The following is a 21,523-nucleotide window of genomic DNA, read 5'->3' as shown; positions in this document are numbered from 1 at the left end:
AATTACATTTTTTGTTTTATTAGAATGATCTGAGAGGGAATGTTGGATGACTCGGGAGAGGGAATGGTAAAGGACCTGGAGCACAAAGCAACCACAGGTAGAAACAGCACACTTCTTCCACATATTTTAAGAGGAAGAGCAGAGAAGATTCAGGTAGATGGTGGGAGGAAAAGGGAGCACCTGTGCAATGGCTGCTATCTTCTTGATACATCATGAAGAAAAGTAGAGAACTAAGAACCAAGAGGGATAAAAGATATATGTGGCAGTTTGAGAAAAGGTAAAAACTGCTCCATTATGTTGAGAACCCATGGGAGGTACATCATGTCAAAGAGAGTCAGCTTGACCATGGAATTTCTCCAGCAGTATTCCTCCACTCAGGGCCAGACACAGAGGTGGCTCATAGCTGGGATTTTCAGGGTTGGGGTGTTTTCAGGCAAGTGTGGCAGTAGTAAAGATAGGGAACTGAAGAAATGTAAAATGACATTATTTTGAATGGATCATGGAATTTAAGATGGGTAATTTCAGAAAAGTCCCCAGTAGGGGCTGATGGATAGTGGAAAAAGTCATGGGGTCAGTGGATTGGCATCTCAGTGAAATCCAAAAAACCTAACTGCAGGATTCTTGAGCAAGTGAGTTTAAATAATAGAGGTGGTAGCTAATAGGAAGCTTATTACATATTTTCTATCATTTTAGTGATTTAAAATACATGATTGAAAAGTAGAATCTTGTGTCTGTGGTTACCTAAGTCATACTGAACTGTGTCTCCGTCAGCATGCATAAAATACTTTACACTTTCATAAATTAAAATTTTGCCTTGTGGCTTAGCGATTTAAACCTCCACATATATACTTGATGACTGGAATGTCTTCACTTTTTCCTTTCTCTAGGATGGCAGCCATATTGATTCCTCTGTTCAAACGTGTAGAATAGCTTCCTTATGAACCCACACAAGTAAACCAGGCTAAAGCAGGTTACCAAAAAAGGAAGGAAAAATCAGCAGACCCATGAACCAGATGCCCAACTTTCTAGGTTCTGGGATCTTCTACCAAAGAGATGTAGGTCATCAAAATGAAGTGTGGAGAATAAGAATGATGGACACATGCACTTGATATTTACTAGAACTGGTAGTAGTTAACGCTACCTCTTCATGCTAACTATTGAGAGCCATTTAAGTTCTGTCTACCAAAGGTCCAAATTAAGAACCTTTAGTGTACCCTCGACACATTAAATGAGGGAAAATACTTTTTTCCCTACTCAAATCCATTATATAAAATTCCAAATTTCACTTCAAAAAACTAGCAGGTGTCATTTACAGCATTCTTCTGATGAGTTAGAGATCCCAGACCACTTATTTGTAATTTCTGTTTTTGCAAATAATTTTTTAAAAAAAACCAGTCATACAGCCAAGATTTTAGAATGACAAGTCATTTTAACTTCACAGAACCAAAACAACAGTACTCTAAATCAGTATTTCTCAAGCCTTTTCTTTTTTTCTTCAACTTGTTTGAGGGACAGAACTCAGAACAGTGGTATATTAGCATAATGATATAATGATGGGGATGCAGGATGAATAACTGAAGGTATTTTCCTACCTCGTCTACTCCCTTGTTGAGAATCAATCGGTTACAAATTATAGTAGATACTATAAATATTAGTGTTGGGAAAAAGGTGGGACTCAGAAAAGGCAACCATTAAACACAAAATACAGAGCATCTGCCTTTGTATCAGTTTTGTTTAGAACTAACGTAGCACATAGAAACTAGGTTGAGGTCAAAGTGGAAAGCTTGGTTCTAATCCCGGGTGAGCCCCTCATTAGTTAGATGACCTTCAGCGATTCACTTGGTCTTTGTGTTTCTCATCTAATAAAATAGAGGCAATAGCACTGGTTCGACCACTTCTCGGGGTGCTCCAAGACTTAAATGAAAATTCAGTTTTTACAAACATTGAATGCCTAGGATGTCCGAGGCACTGAGCTGAGGGGAACAAGAAATAAAATAAATCCTTTGCCTTCATGGAACTTACATTTCAATGGGGGAGATAGATGAAAAATAAATCAGGAAAAGATGGGTGGTACTGGGGGGGGTGGAGTTGGAAGGCATTCTATCTTACATGAGGTGGTCAGGGAAGGCCTCTCTGGAGTTTTAAAAAATAGAAACTTAAATAAAATAAATGAGTAGTCAGGGCTTCCTTGGCAAAAGACATGGCAAGAGCAAAGGCCCTGATGTCGGAGGGGCTTGGTGTGTCTGAGGAACAGCAGTCAGTGTGGCTGGAATGGAGTGAGCGGGTGGAATGGCAGTGCGGTCCGAGCAGTGTGATTTAGATTGATGGTGGAAGGAAGGGGTAGGGCTCTCATATGAAAGGAAACGGGAAGCCGTTTCCTGGAGGGATCTGAGCAGAAGAATGTAACCTGACTTACGTTTTAATAGGATCACTCTGGCTACTGTGTGGAGGACAGAACAGATTCCAAGGGGTCAAAAGTGACTGAAAGGAGACCAGTTCAGTGGCACAGCATTAAGGCAGACAGAGTAGGCTAGTTTAGACTAGGGTGATAGTGGTGCAAGTGGTATGTGGTCAGAGTCTAGGTGTATTTTGAAGGAAGAGGCAACAGGATTTTCTGATGGATTAGACATGAATTGTGAGAGAGAGGAGTGGGATACGAAGACTTGTGGGCAGAACCAACTTAACAAAGGAGCTACCGATACGAGTGAGCTTGCTTTAGAATCTCAAGAGCATTATATAAGGTGACCTTAACTAGTTCATTTTGTACCGCAGATCGGGCATTTGATAGAATAAAATCTTCTCCTTCTATTCCTGATATAAGGTATTTCATGATTTTCACCCAGTTTTAATTCTGCAAAACTCACTAGTCAGAGGTCAATTTACGACAATGGAAGTTTTCAGTCAGAAAAGGTTTTATTATAAGAAACAATGCCATCAGATAAAAATGCAAAAACTTGTGCAATTATGGCAAAATGTTTAAAAATATCTACACGTTTGCCCCCAAAGGACTACAGTACTTACTACATACCTGAGCACTGAACATTTAATGCCATTTTAAACTGCTTCACGTAGGGAATCTGATTCCTTGCAGGTCACATCCACTTTTTCTCATGCACCAATGAAACCAGCTTGATGCTTAAGCATCAACTTTGTAGGATAACAGAAAACAAAGATGGAAAATAAAGAATACAATTTCTACTTTCCTATAACATAGTTATACCACGTCCAGTTTTCAGTGTGTAAAAACTATATAGGAAAGTGCTACGTACTTTCTTCAAATGCAAAAACAAGGGTCAAGTGGGACTGGCATCTGTCACCCCATATTTTAATTCTGTAGTACCCACTGGGCCTTTTACTTATATTCTCATCGTACTATGCAAATGTACCTTAAATAGCTAAACAAAGATCCACGCATATTACTAATCTTAGTTTTCTAGGACCTCTTCTGAAATCATTTGAAAAGTGGCAAAATATCCCAGCTGTATAATTTAAACAAATAGTTCTCCATACAAAATTCAATATACATTCTACTTCCGTAGCAAATTCTAAACCTTGGCTTTGACACGCTGTACTTAGACCACACCCTCAATATAGCAAAAGGATCAACTGTTGCGCAGATCAATAGAATAAATCGACTGCAGAATTAACCACAGTACGCTGTACTCCTATGCATCACACGGGCACATTGTAAATTAACTCAATATTCTAATGTCATGGTTTCAAGTAACACGTTCTTCTAAATAAATACAGGAGATTGTCAAAAAGCGGCAGGAAGTCTTAGATATGCAACAAAGCTTTCAAAAATAAATTACATGAACATCTCTTGTAAAACTTAGCTTTGTTTTTTTCCTCCCTTTGCAATGCAGCACAGTAAAGAGGCTTCAAAATGCTCACAGAAATAGCCCCAAACCAGCAGGAAGACAAAGAAAAAATGCGGAGAAAAAACATAGGTGATTAGTTGACAAAGTCGATAAGGAGATTATAGACACACTACCAAGGCCAGCAAGAAGACAGCACGTATCCAGCTTCCCACCAAGACTAGATTTTAAAATGTGAATTCTCTAAATGCTGTCCACTTTAAATTCGGCTTCAGGAAACGTTCCCTACTTGTAGAGGGCTATGACAAGCAGTTTGGAAAGTTTCTGAAAAACGAGGTATGTGATGCAAAGAGGCAATGTTTTAAATTTGTTTCACAGTATCACATTACCATTTGTGCAAGAGTTTTTAATACAAACCATGCCAGTTTGTTTTAACAGAATCAAAATGTTCCAGTTAAGGACAGACTCTGGGCTATACTTATATCCTTTATTAATTATTCCAGGCAGAGTAAAAAATAAGTTACTGATCCAAATAACTGCCTTATGTATAACACATGAGTTGATTTGTCCTCTGTTAATATTTCTAGCTAACTGTTAGAAATTCATCAAATATGAAAAACTGTTTAGTACCTATAATGCTATGGTTCTATTCACTCACTCTTTTCCTCCTCAATCTTCAGCTAGAACAAGGTTTTCAATGCAAAATTATTCATAACTGTTAAGTGCAAAAATTAAAAAAAAATGAGGTTTCATTTGTTATAGGTAACGTAAAAGCCATTAAATGAGACTACTGCAGGAGTTTTATGTTTCTGGAAAACAGAATTTTAAAAATAGGAGTAAAACTTCACATTACGCTCTGTGCAGAAGAGAAATAAGTTACCTTTCATTGTACTGATACTGAATGGACAGGTAGAGGATAGGAAAGGGGGTTAGGCGACAAAATGGCCCATGTTAGTGCAAAATGAGTATAATATTCTTTTCACTATTCTAAGATTGAATCCAGTTAGACCAATAACTGGCCATACCTTGCCATCATGCTAGTAGAGAACCCTGTGAAATCACAAGAGTTCAACAGGTAAAGGACTATGGCCATGAAACTAACATACCAGTTTGAAAGGTAAGCATAGGCTCAGACAATTTAAATCTACCTAACGACACACATGAATTAACTTATACTAGCACCAGCCACCTGTGATTTTGAGCCCTTTTCAGGATTTAAAAAAATGAGACAGTGTTAGCACTTGAAAAAATTGTCAACAGAAAACTGCTACTTTAAAACTTTAGCTTAACTTAAAGCAACATGGGAAATATAAAACAATCAAACTAAAAGCTCTTTCTGAGACTGATCTGGTTTTCCTTCAATCTACTCTAATGACAGAACACATTTAAATCCAGTACACTTGAAAACAGTACACAGATATACATATATTCAGAATGAGGATCTCAGTTAGTGCGTCTCTGTGGTAGAGAGGTCACAGCTAAAGTCCTAGTGATATTGCCTCAGATTTTTACCCGTATTTAAAATAAAAAGTCACATCAGACTATTTTGGATGTCTCTAACCCATAATACCCTAACCACTCTTCTAAGAGTGCATAGTTGTCGATTCATCTGGTATCTCAGTGACTATTCATCACAAAATTCTAGAATGATGTGATTACGTTTATACCAGAAAAAAAAAAATGCTGATAATTGCACTTTGTTACCTTTTGCTTACTGAAATGAAAACATCACAAGGATGAAAAGAAATCCCTCCCTACACTCATCTTTAAGAGCACCCATCTCCATGTATAAACTCTCTCAGCTTTCTTAAATACTGACAGCACTTCTTGTATCATTGAAAGACCAAGCTTCCTCGAGCACAAGGTGCCAGTGAGCTCACTAAGGCCTGCCATTCATTAAAGTACTTTCTGAAGACACTGAGGATAGAGTTTAGCAACAGCACATTCAAAATGCCGGCCAAGGTCCCAGAGCCGATCTGGGGTCTCATACACTTTCATCCATTGGTCAGTGATGTCATCATATTGGTAAAGAGAATTTTTTCTGCTGGTTCTGAAGACATGTTCTTCAACGGTCACTTGAGTAGCTCGAACAAATAAATGGAGTTTATTCTGGAAAAGTACCAGTTTAAGGTATGGGTTTATGGACTCATCACAAGGAAAGTCCTTCTTACGAGTCCATTTATTGAGCTCAATATCATAGGCTTCTACAGTAAACATCCGCTGATGATTTCCACAGGTTCCAGCTATGTAGTAGATAGAGTTCTTGTATACAGCTGCTAAGCCCTGGATTCTAGGCACAGTCATGGGGGTTAAGAAACCCCAGTAGTCTTTCTGAGGCTCATAGAAGAGGAAAAATTCTCCTAAAGAAAGAAAAAGGGGGGAAAAAAAAAGAAAAAACAATAATATGTACATTTACATGTCTCTTTTTGGTTGTATGTTGAAGACCCAAAGGTATAATTTTCCAAATATTTTACTTTCTAAAACATTCTTTTATAATCTCCATAGATACATTAAATATTATGGTAGCTTAAAACATCTTCATTCCATGCACAACATAACATAGTATTAGAGTGAACGTGAATTGGGGTGTTCAAAATGGGGAAGTATGAGGCATTAGTTTGGCTTGATGGCAGTATAACAGTTAAGAGCTTGGTTTCATTTACTCTCTCCAATTGGGTATTTCAGAAAATTTATTTGAAGCCAGCTCTAAAATAAAAACATTATTACTAATGGTTAACCAGTAAGATGAAAATATGTATATAGCTTCAATCATGAGTAAGCCACTATAAATTTAAGTGCTAATTATTTAATTAGAAGATGGTACATAGAATTGTTCAGATTTGTGTCTATGGGCCACTAATGTGTTTACTTTAGTGTTGGTGTAATGCAAAGACAAATACTCAAGAGGAGAAAACATGACCTTAAGATGATAGAAAACACGCACATTATTTATGAGAATTGACTATGAGTCAGTTTCAATTCTATTTTGACAATGAAAGGGTGTGCTGAGTCAGAGTGCAATACAAAAAATGTCTAAAAGAATTAAACTAGTGAAGATTTACAAGAGCTTGGTAATTATGACATTTGTATAAAATCCTTGATATGAAAATCTGAATCCTTTATGAACAGATTAAATGATACTCCAGTAGGCACTGACAGTAGAGCATAAGCTTCTGACTATTCATGTCAAGTTTATTTATATAAAGAGGCTTTGTTTAGATTATAAGTACCTACTTCTAGATTGAGCTTCCCCTTGAAAACTGTTCTGAACTAGGTTAACTCTTATCAACAAATATAACTGCCTACTTAATAAAAGTGATGCTGTAATTTCAATTTTTCACAAAAGAGCTTGTTAAAGTCCTAGCTTTTGCCTGCATATTACGTATGCTTGTTGACTAACATATAACAGGATTCTTAATAAAGACAGGAATTAACACTTTCTGCCATGTACTACCTCTCTAAAAATTTCTTATAAAAAGGGAAGATAATACATTTTAAAAGTTGATTTTTAAAATCTAAAGTCTTCTTAATAAATTAAAACCAGTGGTGGGCAATTAAGAAAACCCTCAGTGCCTCAGATTTCTCTTTTATAAAATATGATCTCAGATTAAACAATGTTCATTCCAGCCCTAAAATTCTATTAATTCATTGTTACTTTGCCTTAGTATTTACATTAATACACAACCTTTACATTCCCTTTGGGAGTCATCTAATTAATTCTATCTCTATCAACTAACTGGTTAGCCAGTAAAACCAAAATATATAAAGAGAGAGCTTCATCATATTGGATGATATAACCTATTCAACCACACTTGATAGATTTTACATCCATTCAGGTACTTCATTTTTTGGCAAGACCAACAAACCTAAATCATGTCCATGCTTCTAGTCAACTAAAATAAGGCACTAGAGAGTACTACTCCCTCTGGAGAATTAACTTTACATTGAAGTTTAAACATATGGGTTTAGGCATTTCTAGGAAATTTTAAGCTGGATAAAGGATTAGAGCAAAGAATATTAAAAAAAAAAAAAAACAGAATGGGAAACGACCTAAAAAATCACGTTTGTCTACACAGAAGTTGCCCCCTTTTCCTTGTTTTATTTGAGTAGTCAGTGTAAGGAAAACATTTATATATAAGCAGTTAAGAAACACAAAAGAAGAATAAGGATGTTGGTACTGTCAACACTGCATTCAGCATTCAAGCAACTAAGATAAGAATTCAAACACAAGGAAAACATTAGCACAAGTCAGAACCTTGAATCAAATATCTTACTTGCTCTTACTAAGTTCCTCTTTCTACTTCTACTAGATCATCTTTGCCAGGGTAATAGTCTTCAATCGTTTAAACAAAAGTTTTTAAGCTAAGTATATTATCGTCCCTCTCATAATGTTAACAGTAAGAAAAAGGAGACATCTCAAAGTTTTTCAGTGAAAAAAACTGAAAACAATGTTATGGATGACAGCATCAACTGCAGTGAAATTAAAATCTTGAAGACTGTAATTGAAAACTCTTTGTAATTAAGTTTCATAACCTTTGCGATCGTAAGGCTTATACAAAATTCTTTGGCAACTGAATAGTACAACTGCAGTTGATGCTTTGTTCTTTTTTCTCTTTTAAACTAATCCAGTAAGTTCCATAAGAAAAGTAGTTGCTACATTTCTTGATTATATATTACTGAAGAGCAAAAATGTCATGTATCAAACTTGCTTTCTTGTTTGAAGTCTTAAAAATGGCTCTGAAAGAGTTTTTCCCAAATCCTGAACTATTATTTATGAAAAAATATTTTCAAAAATACTTATTCCGCATGATGTCAAAACACAGTAAGAACATAAAACACAGGATCATTTTAGGAACCTGTCTTTTCTGATTGAAAAGTTTATTTTCTTTACTGGTCCTTTAAAGAACAGACTGGTCCAACAAATAGTTTATGATAAGAAAGCCAGAGGCATTCCTCAATGAACAGAAACAACTTATGTTTTACTGTGAGTGGGTGAACCACAATTTGACCTGTTACCCTTTCATGAAGAACTAAATCACTTAGGCACCTACCCTGTAAAACATAGATCTTCTCTTTGTACTCCACAGCATTATGAAACTCCATAGCAACAGGCATGGCACAAACGGTCGTCCAGCAATTCTCTCTGCTGTCGTAGCACTCCACAGATTTTAGTGAGTTTCTCCCATCGCCTTCATAAACTCGCCCTCCGATTGCATACATCTTACCACAGCAATACACCAGTTTGCAGCCTATTCTGGCTCGAAGCAAGGACGGTTTGGATAGCCACCTATTAGTGGAATGGTCATACATCCAGAAATCATTTTCTGCCTTGTGGTCGATGGAGACCTCACTACTGCTTGGCCTGTACCCTCCTGCTATGTAAATATCATTATCTGGTGATACGAGAATCCCAACTTCTCTTAGATCATTTGGTGGTTTGCATAGTTTGAACACTCTTCCTGTGAATATATCTAGACAAGGCACTGTTTGCTTCTTTCCTGAGTGTTTGTGGGCAGCATCAAAACATATGATCATTTCCGATGCAGTCATTCCAAGTCTCTGTGTACAGCCATTGGTACTGGATGGTCCCTTTTCCACATAGCTTTTGGCTATAGCCTGTGCAAATTGAGGTGGAATTTTCTCTATAAAGGTGTCTTCCATCAGAGGAAAACGTATGCATTTGGCAAAAATTTCTGGAAGGTGCACTTCTCTTTCATTCTGTTCATGTTCAAACCACCTTACAATGCTCTCATAAACATGCTCTTCCCGGTCTACGTTTAAGTCGTCACTGTCTAGGATACTTATCAGTTGGTCTTTCGTCAACTGAAGAAACTCTTGTTCTTTGGTGACACACAGGAACTTTTTACGAATGTATTCTTTAGATCGATCTCCGAGTTCCTGATGACCATAATGATCAGCAAAGATGAAGACTCCAATAGAATTCTGTGGGTCCAAATGACTGATCATGTACTTAGCACATTGGTCCTGGATGGAGGGAATCTGGAAGATGCTAGCTGCAGTGAACAAGGCTTGAACATTGGCCTCTGTCAGAACAACTCTGGAGGTATAGGCATAGTTCAACACTAAATCCATCGACTCAGCTTCAACACCGACGATTCGAACTTCTTTTTGAGTGCTTTCTGTAAGGCCGCTAGTGAACATGGATCTAGGAAGGAAAGAGTGGTGAATTTATGTGTGCTACAAATAAAAATTATTGTGGCAAATTTTTAAAAACATAAAGTTACCACAAAGACAACATTTTGAAACTGTAAAATATTTCCTAATGTGTTTCCCGATATCCTAAATATCAGGAAAGCGGATAAAAGTTGATCATCTAGCAGAAGAATTTGGTCTGGCTAATCTTAAAAAACCCTATTCTCAGGACCAGTCAGTCCACTTTGTGCCAACTCTGAGAAAAGGAGAGTATACCTAATTAAAGCACACCAGAAGGTGGCATGGAATATTCCAGGACATCTTATTTCCCTTGGAGCCCAATCGAGGCTTCTGGTCAAGATGCCTTAGGGACTTGAGATCTTCAATCACCAGGTCAGTCAGAAAGTTTAAGAATACCCATAGAGTGTCAATGGGACACATTAGCATATAGAGACTGTCTAATAAAACGTCTCATGACCCAGTGGAAATTTACAAGGCAACCTGTGCTCAAAACATATCTTTAAAAATTTCAACTTAGAAAAACAAGATGTCCTTCAGAAGTTCATATTTTCTATCTACTCTATCTACTTCTATGTACTTTTAAAATAATTATCCTTTGAATGCTTCCTTAATGATTATAGAGAATATAAAGAACATCAATTCACTTATCCTTGGATATTTTGAAAACTTTTGCTTGACTCAAAGTTACCATATTTTTACCTATATATATTTGTATATAAATAAAGATTACAGTAGGGTTAATATAATACCTACTTATAAAGAGAGTTTAAGAATTAACTGATTCTTTGGAGAAGATAATCGTTTTCAAAATTCCAAACTTTTGTCTTTGAGACCAAGCTTTTTTTCTTTTTTTTCTTTTAAATTATCTGTGTATTTATGGTACTTTCTTGGCCAATACATTAAGTAGCCAAAAGCCTGGCTCTTTATTTAAAGTCCTAGTCGTTTATAAACATCATTTGCCTTTCTTTTCCCTCCTTTAAGGTTTCTTTCTAGGCTGTTCTTAAAATTAAATAAAAAAATCAAAAGGTCTTTTAAAATCCTCTTGAGAAAAGGACTGTGTGCCCTAGGATGCTTAATAGATGTCTGTTGAAGACACTGACCTAACACTGCTGATAAACTCCATTATTCAGATCCAGACCCCTCCTATTTTATTTTTAAGTGTGATGTTATCAAAAAAATATCCTTGAGTGGGAAGATTTCCAGTCACTTTTAAAGTTTTCATCAGAAACATGAAATTAATTCAAAAATGCAATATGGAATATTGGAGGTATACAAGGCTACCTGGACCCAGCTTGTTGCCTGGGCTAACTGTCCTTTGAGTCCTATTTTTACTTCTACTATGTAAATTTTAAGTGTAATATCATGCAGACTTCTTTTTCTTAAATGACTAGAAACTAGATGTACCATTGTATGAGCTTGTTTTCAATTCAGGTGCTGAAAAACTCAGTTATACAGCTCCCAATTAAAAAGAAAAATAAAGCCCTTCATCAGGCAAAGATTAACTCCCAAAGGAGAACATTACCACATAGCCCTTTATCATGGGAGCTACTACTGACTTGAATAAGCTCGTCTCACACACAGCAGCAGCGTGACACTCAAGTTCTCCTCTGTTCTAATAGGTTCTTGATGTAAACTCGATATGAAGTGGGAGTACTTCCCCACACAAAACCCTGAGCAGCAAAAAGTTTCTATTAATCATACGAATTTTACTTCTGACAAGTCACTGGGAGCAGGAAACAGCCAGGCTAGATTTCAAGCTATTCTATTCTTCCACCAGTGATGCAAGACTTAGAAACTATTAAGTATGACTTTCTACAACTCACATAAGGAGCAACAATGGTACCAAGAAAGTTCTGTACAAACAGCTCTAGCAAGAGAGAAGAACCTAATCCTTAAGTCTTCTAGCCAAATATCTTCATTTGAATTCACATATCTTATGCTTAGAAAGTTTTTCAAGCATTTCCTTAACTGCTTGGAAATTAAGAAAATCTACTGTAGCATACTTCTTTCCAAGTGATTTGTCAGGTCTTCAAAACTTAATTGTAAGTAAGTATGATTGTTAAATGATATAAGCCAGAATATAGAACTACAGTGAGATATAGACATCTTCACTTTATTTCTTTTTACTATTCAAATCTAATATACAATGAACACTTCTGTATATTAAACTTTAAAGAGAACCCACCCTTGTTCCTTAAAAGTCATACAGTGACTAAGAAGCCTGGCTCTGGAATCAAACCCAGCCTCTGCCACTTACTAGTTAGATAGATGATTTAGGCAGGTCACTTAACCTCCTTGAGCCTCAGTTTTTTCACATGTAAAATGGGAATAACAACTAGGTAGAGACAGGATTGTAAAGATTACATAAAGTAATGTATGTAGAGTGAGCCTTGCCCAGAGCTTGATAAGCAGTAATTGTGACAAATATTTAAACACATAAATGACCTAACCACATCTAATGGATGGCCTAGATAAATGAATCTCACCAGCAGTTTCCATTAGAGGCCCAACTTCATACCTTCTGTGCATACCAGTTTCTTCTTTTTTCTTTCCAGCTCACTGCCTCATTATGGTTAATACTTAATAGTCCAATGACCTACCCTACGTAAGTCTAAATGGTTACATCACAAGCAGCAAACTGAAGTGACTATATTTAACACAGTATTCTGAGAAAGAGGAACCAGAAACCAGTGTCTGGAACACTACACTGCTATATGCCCTATAAAGGTTGAGAAAATTATTTCACAATCATTTCATGCACCATTTTTGAATACAGACAGGCTTAAAGTGAGCACTTAAACAAAAGGAGAAGTTAAACTCAAACAGGAAACTGCCTTTATCACTGATCTTAGAGTATGAAATTATTTTTTAGACCCAAGTTTTGAAATTTTACCTTACAAAGTTTTATGATGTATAAAGATGAATCTAAATGAAAATGAAAACTTAGCTTAAAAATACTTCCGGGGCTTCCCTGGTGGCACAGTGGTTGAGAGTCCACCTGCCGATGCAGGGGACACGGGTTTGTGCCCCGGTCCGGGAGGATCCCGCGTGCCGCGGAGCGGCTGGGCCCGTGAACCATGGCCGCTGGGCCTGCGTGTCCGGAGCCTGTGCTCCGCGGCGGGAGAGGCCACAGCAGTGAGAGGCCCACGTACCGAAAAAGAAAAAAAAACTTCCGGAAAAGAAAAAAAAAAAACTTCCGGAAATCTTAAAAAATAATCACTAGTCTGGGGCCTAAGACACAAAGAAACTGTATTTCATTCATTTTCACTTCACTGCTCTTATCCCCTGGGCATTAAAACAATCCATTAAGTGGGTAATTTGTTTTAAACTCTAAAAGAGTTAATGTACACGAAAGAAATCCTGGATAAATTTTTGGAACAAATGTCAGATTAGCACTGTCCAATCAAACTTTCAGTAATGGAAAGGTTCTGTATCTGGGCTGTACAGTGTGGCCGCCACTACCTACAGGTGGCTCCTGAGCACCTTAAATGTGGTTAGTGTACGTGAGGAAGTGAATTTTTAATTTAATTTAATTTTAGGTAACTGAAGTTTAAACAGCCACGTGCGGCTAGTGGCTGCCATATTGGGCAGTGCAATTTTAGATTTTCTGAAACATACAAACAAAAGCATGTTCACTAACTTAAAAACCAACCACCTGAATTCTAGAAGAATTTGTCAAATAAAAAAGGGGCGGGGTGCACTTAATAAAATAGGGCATGTTATTTATTCTCAGGAAACAAATGCATTGGTTTCATCTCATTCTTGCATCTCAGTCTAAAAATCAAGTGGGCAATACTGAGGGAGAAAGGGAACTTGGTGAGGATATCAATAGAGGTTTCCACCATCGTCATACCTGAAGTAAGGGCTGATTGCAGCAAGAACGTTTCTATGACAGGAAAATGTTTTCCCGTGATCCACTTCCACTACAATGTCTGTCAGCTGTCCTTCATCGTACATTGTTTTGAGTTGCTTTAGAATACTGCAAGCATGGAAGGGGTCCATGGCATCGTTGGCTGTGTCTGAAGATGGAATCCCATTCGGTGTTGGGGAAGACTTACTTAAATCTAGGAGGAGAAAAATCGTACAACCACAAGAAGTTCGGAGCCAGTTTCGGCGTCGCGGGTTTTATTTTTTGTTTTTTGGTTTGGGTTTTTTTTTTTTTTTTTTCCTTGGTGTGTGTGGGATGGGGCGGGGAGTTGTTTGTTTCTTCGCTTGGCTTGTTTTTTTCCCCGCTACAGAAATGCATATATGTACACAGACACCCCCAGTGGGACCGCGAGGTAGGATCTGGGAAAGAGCGAGCTGCGATGCAAGTTCCCACACCAGCCTGCTCCTCTGGGAGCCCGGCGAGCCCGAAGCCCCGTGCTCGCAGAGGGACCGTGCGGGCAGAACAAGCGAGGTGTCTGCGGCGACTCCGCCGACAGCCAGAACGTCCCAGCTGAGAGCGAAGGGCAGGAGCCTCACGAGGGAAGCTCAATGGATGGCGGCCGCCAGTGCCCCCTCAACCGCCTTGCGAACAGGTCGGAGCGGCGGCCGGTACCCGGCCTCCCCATCCCTGTCCGGCCGGACCGCCCACCTCCCTCCGCGCCATTCATCCTCCCTCCCCTCATCCCTGTCCACCTCTCCATCCTTCGCTCCGGCTCCTCATCGCCACCGCCTCAGCTCGCAGCCTGAGCCTCGTCCCCGGCCCACCTCCCCTCCACACCTCCCAAGCCACCACACGACCCACCTGCCGACGCGGCCATTTCTCGACGGGGCCCGGGCTCCAGCTATTTAAAGAGGAAATGTCATTTCGCTTCTCTCTCTCCCGGGTTCCGGCTCTTCTAAGCCGCCCCTAGCCAATGGGGTGGCCTATGCATCCGGCTCCGCCCCCAAGCTCCGAACTCCGGGCGCCGATTGGCCACGAGGAGCGCACAGGTGAGTCGGGAAATGTAGTTTTATTGCCCCCGCTCCCGCGTGGTCTGGGTAGGGCGGAGGCCCAAGCTGGGGATTCCTATTGGCTGGTCCGGGCGGGGGCGGAGCGCAGGGAGCCCGCCAGCCTGTGTCTGTGGGGCGCGCAGTGCCTGCCGGGAGAGGTAGTCTTTTGGCTGAGGAGAGCTGTCATTCTGAGAGGCTGGGGTAGGGGAAGCTCTTGAAGTGCAAATTTCCCCATTTTAGGCCTCTCTCCAGGCCCCCGGGTCTTTTTTTTTTTTTCCACCTTGTTCTTCGTTTCCTAAATCTCCTGCCAATGACTAGCTTCCGGTATGAAAGCGGGGGTCCGCGTAAGGGCTGTGGAACCAAAAAAATTTGGAAATGGACAAGAAGGCTGTTGTCCAAAAATGCGAAGGAAATCTGACACCCCACCCCGAAGAAAAATATCAGGAGGCCAAAAAGCAAGCCATCTCTGATGAATCACCTGTGACACCCAATTGAAATAGCATCGCCTTGGCCGAGTGCTCCGGTTGCCACAGATAAACTTGGTCTGGTTACAACGGCTGCTCAGGATCGTTAACTCCCACTCAATGCCTTGCTTTTCTCGAGCACCCAGGGAACACCTGTTCCACTTTTAAGAGTACAGGAACATTATAAAGGGATTCAGACGCTTTCCTTTTTGCTCCTGGTAAATGGAGTGGTTAAGATACTATGTAGACTGGGATTTCCTTTGACGAAATACTGGAAAGTGCCCTGAGTCTGGAGACAGGGACAATTATTGAATCCCTAGCTCTTTACTTCTTAATGTGGATAAGACCCTTAGATAAGACCCTTTAATTCTTGGACACTTAGCTCCTTCACCTGTAGTGTGTGAATAATAATTCCTATTCTATCTGCCTCATAGGCTGCAAGCCTTTTGAAAGAAAGAAGAAATTTTACTGTTGACGTGTTTTGATTTTCTTGTCTCGTGTTTGCAGCATGTAACAGGGTGGCTGGCGCATTATAGATACTTAATATTTTAAAAATAAATGTAAGACACAAATGAGCTAACATTGGAAATGCTATTTCTAAATGTTTGAAATGTAAGGAAGTCTTATCAATGAATAGGAAGGAATTTTTAGTAGAGATATAGTTAGCCAATGAGCATAGCTTTTCTAACCCTGAAAAGATCAAACAACTGAATTTTCTGATGAAGGATCTTGGGATTTGTGATTGTGAAACAGAGAGAATGGTGAAAAACAATCCAATTCTGTCCGCTAGGTCTGCTGAATAATTTAGATCTCAAAAGTATTATAACTCTGTGCAAGTTAACAAGAATTGGTGTTTCCTCGGGGCTGGGATCTGTGAACATTGGTATGGACTTATAAATTCATGTTATGAAAACCCTATCTGCACAGTTCTGCATGGATGAAATTGATTTTAACTTTTGTTACTCAGAACTTTAAATTTCCATTTTTTATGAGCCAAACACTGTTGCTTTCTACCTTATGGAAATATTGGGAGTTTCACTCACAATATTCATGGTATTAAGAAAAAAAATGGCATCAATCCTTATGGTTGCCAGATCTTAGCAAATAAAAACACAGGACACACAATACTAGGGACATACTTAGAGTAAAATATCACTTGTTATTTGAACCAAATTTAATTGGGTGTTCTATATTTTACCTGGCAACCTTTTCAAGCCTGTTAAAATACGGGTTTTATTGTTTGTGTTTTGTTTTTGGTAGCCACCTGTCTCAGACTTAAGAAATTTGGCCAATTTTCTTTTTCATTTAATTCTCACCTAATTAACAAATAGACTTGGCAATCTTGTTTAGTTTTTTTTCTTTTTAAGTTTTCTGATTCTTTGATCCCCCAGAATTTCTGAATTTGGAGGTGGGCGGAATACAAAGAACAAAAGCCAATTTAAATATAAACAGGGGAGAAATGAAGATTTATAATTACAAGGGTGCCATTTATATGACACTGTAAATAGACTCCATTCTTCTAGGCAAATGACATTACATGGTAAAGATTCCGTCATCATTACAAATACGCTTTTTAAAAATACAGAATAAGTGAGAAGATGTAAAAATTGAGCCAATGGTCCCACAATATTCATTCTCAATGATTTATAAGACTACAAAGGAGATTTTATTTCAGGGTTGATACTAAACAGCCAAAGACTACAGCTTGTTTTCAGATAGTTCTAATTTGAAATTTAGTAAGAACTCACTGCTAATCTAGAAAGGCAGCAGCAAGAGTAAACCAGTTTTCTTCTTTATGTATTAAGTACTATATTGTCCTCTGAAGCACTCTTCTCAAATAGTTACAGTTTAAAGTAAATTTTAGTAAGGATAAAAATTGAAAAAGCAAACCAGAATAGTTGAAGGACCCATATTTAGTTCAAAGTAGACATTTAGAGCTTTATTATTTTAACGTTTCTTACCTAGGAAGCAAAGGCAAAGAAGATTGCTATAACCATGGTTGTTTGAGAGTAGAAAAGTCTTCACATTTAAATTCTAAAAAGATGAAGGGTATGAAATGAAAGCAGCAAATTTGGAAAATGAGAAAAATGCACAGTTGCCTTGGTTTTTTTCTGCCTTCACTTTAAGAGGACCACTTTAGCAATTATCAGCTGAGCCCAGGCTCCTGTTGATAATAATACCACACAACACAAGAATGATAGCAACTCTGATGAAGGAAGTGTAAAAGAAAATAGGAATTCACTTCTGCAAATCTATTCTGCAGTTTTCCAATTTCCCTGTTCAGTATGGCTTCAGGCTGTGAAATTGACCAGAGCTACATAAAATGAAAGTAAAGAGAAAATACCGGTGACTCTTAACACTTTAGCAAATGACATCCTTATGGTATATTTATTCTTTTCAGGCTACGGCTACAGCAAAATATGACATTTTTCCTTGCTAAAGACTTTTGTGTTGGCTGAATTAATGCCTGCTGTACAGCAACAGAAATGATTATTTGAATATAAATTTGATATAATACTACATATTGAAAAAGGATTTTAGGGGGTAATTTCTAGAACCTTATATATTGTATATGATTTAGTTTCTTTGGAATACAAAACTCTAAATAGATACTAACATTCAGGTTTACTGATTAAACATTACTGGCCTTGGTTGTATTTTAATTTTTATTCCCTCTAAGGTGATGTGAGGATTCAACATGGTAATAACTAGAAGATTGCATTTTGTGAATCACCGAATTTAATCATACTGGAGGATGTTAAAACACATTAATTTGTCTTTTAAGTATTTGAAATTTAGCATATATGTGGAAAAAAAAAGAAACTGTAAAATTTGCAGCAGGGATATTCAATTTATTACCTCCATACTCCACCCTGAATCTACATTCTGGACAGGCACTCTATAAAGCAATGTTCCTGATACCAAAAAAATACGTATAGATGATAGAGATAGATAGAGTTAGCAATTCAGATAGAGACTGAATGTGTTCCTGCAAAATTGATGTGGAAACCTGTTCCTCATTGTGATGGTATTTGGAGGTGAGACCTTTGGAAGGTGATTAGATTATGAGGGTGAAGCCCTCATGAATGGGATTAATGCCCTTATAAAAGAGACCCCAGAGAATTTCACCATGTGAGGACACAGTGAGAAAACAGACATCTGTGAACCAGGAAGCAAGTCCTCACTGGAAACCAAATCTGCCAGTGCCTTGAGCTTTGATTTTCCAGCCTCCAGAATTGTAAGAAATGAATTTCTGTTGTTTATAAGCCACTCAGTCTATGGTATTCTGTTATAGCAGCTTGAATAGACTAAGGTGTATATGTGGACGGATGGATGGATAGATAGATAGGTAGATACAAATGATATAAGGTGGTATATTCTCTCTCTCTCTCTCTCTCTCTCTCTCTCTCTATATATATATATATATATATATATATATATATATTTCCTAACCTCAAGGATCTTATGGCTCGTATGATTCATCCATGGAGATAAAACACATTCACATAATAATCAATTAAAAATCGAGGGTTGAGGGCGGCCCCTAGTTAGCAGAAAATGAGTATTTAAAAAAGCTAATGTTGAGGACTTCAGAAGAGAGAAGAGTTTCTGTTCAGCTGGTGTGGGATTTAAGCTAGGCATGAAAAGATACACCATAGAAACAGTCATAAAAGCGATAGAGTATGTTCTTACCTATTTGCTTTATCTTGGCTTGACCTGGAAAGCAAAGCATTAACACATTCATACTGCAGTATTGATGGGGATTAATTCAGGACTTGAACAAGGAAGGGAAGTTAATGGCTATGTGTTACTTACATTATTTCAGTTAATTTCATGTTCTAATTAAATTTTATAAGAACAGTGTTACAAATGAAGAGGCTAAAACTTGGAGAATTTAAATACCTTGCCCATAGTCATATAGGGATCTATGGCTCCCAAGCCAACTTTATTTTGATTACAGTATATAAAGGTCCCTGGGAATAAGACAGACTATTGAAAATGAGAGGTTGTAGGACTTTTTTCTCCATTAAACATGTCTTGTTCTATGCCAAACACATGGTCAATTGGTATCTGCTAATATCTATCATGAATGGACAATACTATTGGTATAGGTTTGAGATATTTTTATGCACCAAGAAAACGGGAAAAAGGAAAAGCTAGAAAGGTAAGAGTCATACTGTTAAGTAATTTGACTTTGTCAGACTAAATTGATAGTTTTAGATGTATAGTAATTTAGCATTTTTTAATCTTTCCACTAAATAATTAAATGAAATGGCATATATATATGCCATACACACACACCATGGTTATATATACATGGTTAATCATACATATACAGATGGTTAATCATATATATAATTACATATATAAATGGCTAATCATATATATAATTATATATCATATATATCATATATGTCATGTATATACATGATTAACAATTGATATTTGTCAAGCTGACCATGCTTCACTATTCTCCTACAAGACTGAGTTATTGTATGAGAATGGAGACCCTGAATAGCATTACTCCACTGGACCCTTTACAGTATTTAAACTTAGAATGCCAAAGCAGCTGTGAAAATATGGGACATCAACACCCTTCCTTGTATGAAGATTTAGTTTATAACCCAAATGGAACTAATAGAATTAAACAATGTTGTTTCTTTCTAACCTCAATCATGATCCAAATATTTTTAAGCTCGTGGTATCACTAAAAAACCTGAAGAGAAGAAACATCAGTGTCTTCAGCATTTAGACATAGGAACCGAGATTCATGGAGAAGAGGTATAAGGTATTAGGAAAGAAGTGTATTAAACACAGCAGAGAGAACACAGATGATGAGGAGTTGATGGTACTTTAATCCCTAAAATAATCAAATAGTTATAAAGCAAATCTGCTGGCATACCGCAATAATTTCAGAGATATTTAATTTTTATTTCTGGTTAGTCTATCACAGGATTTCTTCATCTCAGCAGTATTCATATTTGCAGCCAGATAATTCGTTGTCATGCCAGGGTCGGGGCGGAGTGGAGAGGAGTTTGTCCTGTGCGTTATCAAATACTACTCAACAGCATCCGTGGTCTCTCCCCACCAGATGCCAGTAGCACCTCCCACCAAGACTTGACAACCAAAAATGTCCCCAGAGATGGTCAAATGTTCCTTAGGGGAAAATCATCCCCAGTTGAGAACCAGTATTCTACAATATGCTCCTGTCTGTTCTGTGCCCTCCTGCTTTGTTAACAGCTCTATTACACTTTACATCAATCTACTATGTTTATTGTTTAAAACTGTTTTGTTTATCTTCCTTTGAAATATTCATTGCAAGGATCTGAGTTAATCATTTTGTGTGTTCATAACACAATATTGTCTTTGGTACAGATGTCCCATCTCTTGTGTTATAGATGTATACTTCCTTTACCCCCCATTCTCTACTCCCATCCTCTCCTACTTCATATACGACCATTATAATGGTTTGATGTGGGTCCTTGTGTATATATCTGTTCTTGTAAAATATGTATTGAGGTTCTATATATCCTTGTGGTTTATATAATGGTATTATGCTATGGATCTCGTCTGTTTCTGAGTTATTTCACTCAGTACTATGTTTTTAAGGTTTGTGTATATTGCTTTGTGTACATCTGGTCAGTTCTTCCTCTTTACTTTCCCATCAACTACCTCAGTGTCTGATATATGTTAGGTGCTGAATAAATGTTCACATAATTAATTGCATAAGTACATATATCAGATGGTGAATGGGTGTAGTAGACAGAATAGTGGCTGCCCAAAGATGTCCGCATTCTGATCCCCAGAATCTGGGAATGTATTACCTTATAAAGCAAAAGAGCCTGCAGATGTGCTTAAATTAAGAATTTCGAGATGGGGAGATGATCCTGGATTAGCTAGGTGGACCCAGTGTCATCACAAGGGTCCCTATAAGGGGAAAAAAAAGAGTCAAAGCCAGAAAAAGGAGATGTGATTACAGAAACAGAGGGAGAGTGATGTGCTTTGAAGATGAGTAAGGGAGCGTGAGGCAGGGAATGCAGGCGGCCTCGAGAAGTTAGCAAAGGCAAGGTAATGGATTTTCCCCTAGAGCCTACACGAGGCAGGCTGTCCTGCCAACACTTTGGTCTTAGGATTTCTGACATCCAGGAC

General features: G+C 38.0%; 1 protein-coding gene across 1 annotated transcript; it reads right to left on the bottom strand.

Annotated features, from left to right (window-relative positions):
• Positions 1-5,714: 5,714 nt before the first annotated feature.
• Positions 5,715-14,105, bottom strand: KBTBD8 (kelch repeat and BTB domain containing 8; the record flags this gene model as incomplete). The annotated part of the gene is made up of 3 exons (XM_082664929.1): positions 13,846-14,105; positions 8,870-9,984; positions 5,715-6,178 (listed from the first exon to the last, which is right to left on the bottom strand). Exons 1-3 carry the CDS (start codon positions 13,992-13,994, stop codon positions 5,715-5,717), a joined length of 1,728 nt encoding a protein of 575 aa, XP_082521055.1. The 5' UTR covers positions 13,995-14,105.
• Between the last annotated feature and the right edge of the window lie 7,418 nt (positions 14,106-21,523).

Source organism: Grampus griseus, assembly GCF_964374135.1.
Source record: "Grampus griseus genome assembly, chromosome: 10".
Classification (NCBI taxonomy): domain Eukaryota; kingdom Metazoa; phylum Chordata; class Mammalia; order Artiodactyla; family Delphinidae; genus Grampus; species Grampus griseus.
This window is presented reverse-complemented; position numbering and strand designations above follow the sequence as displayed.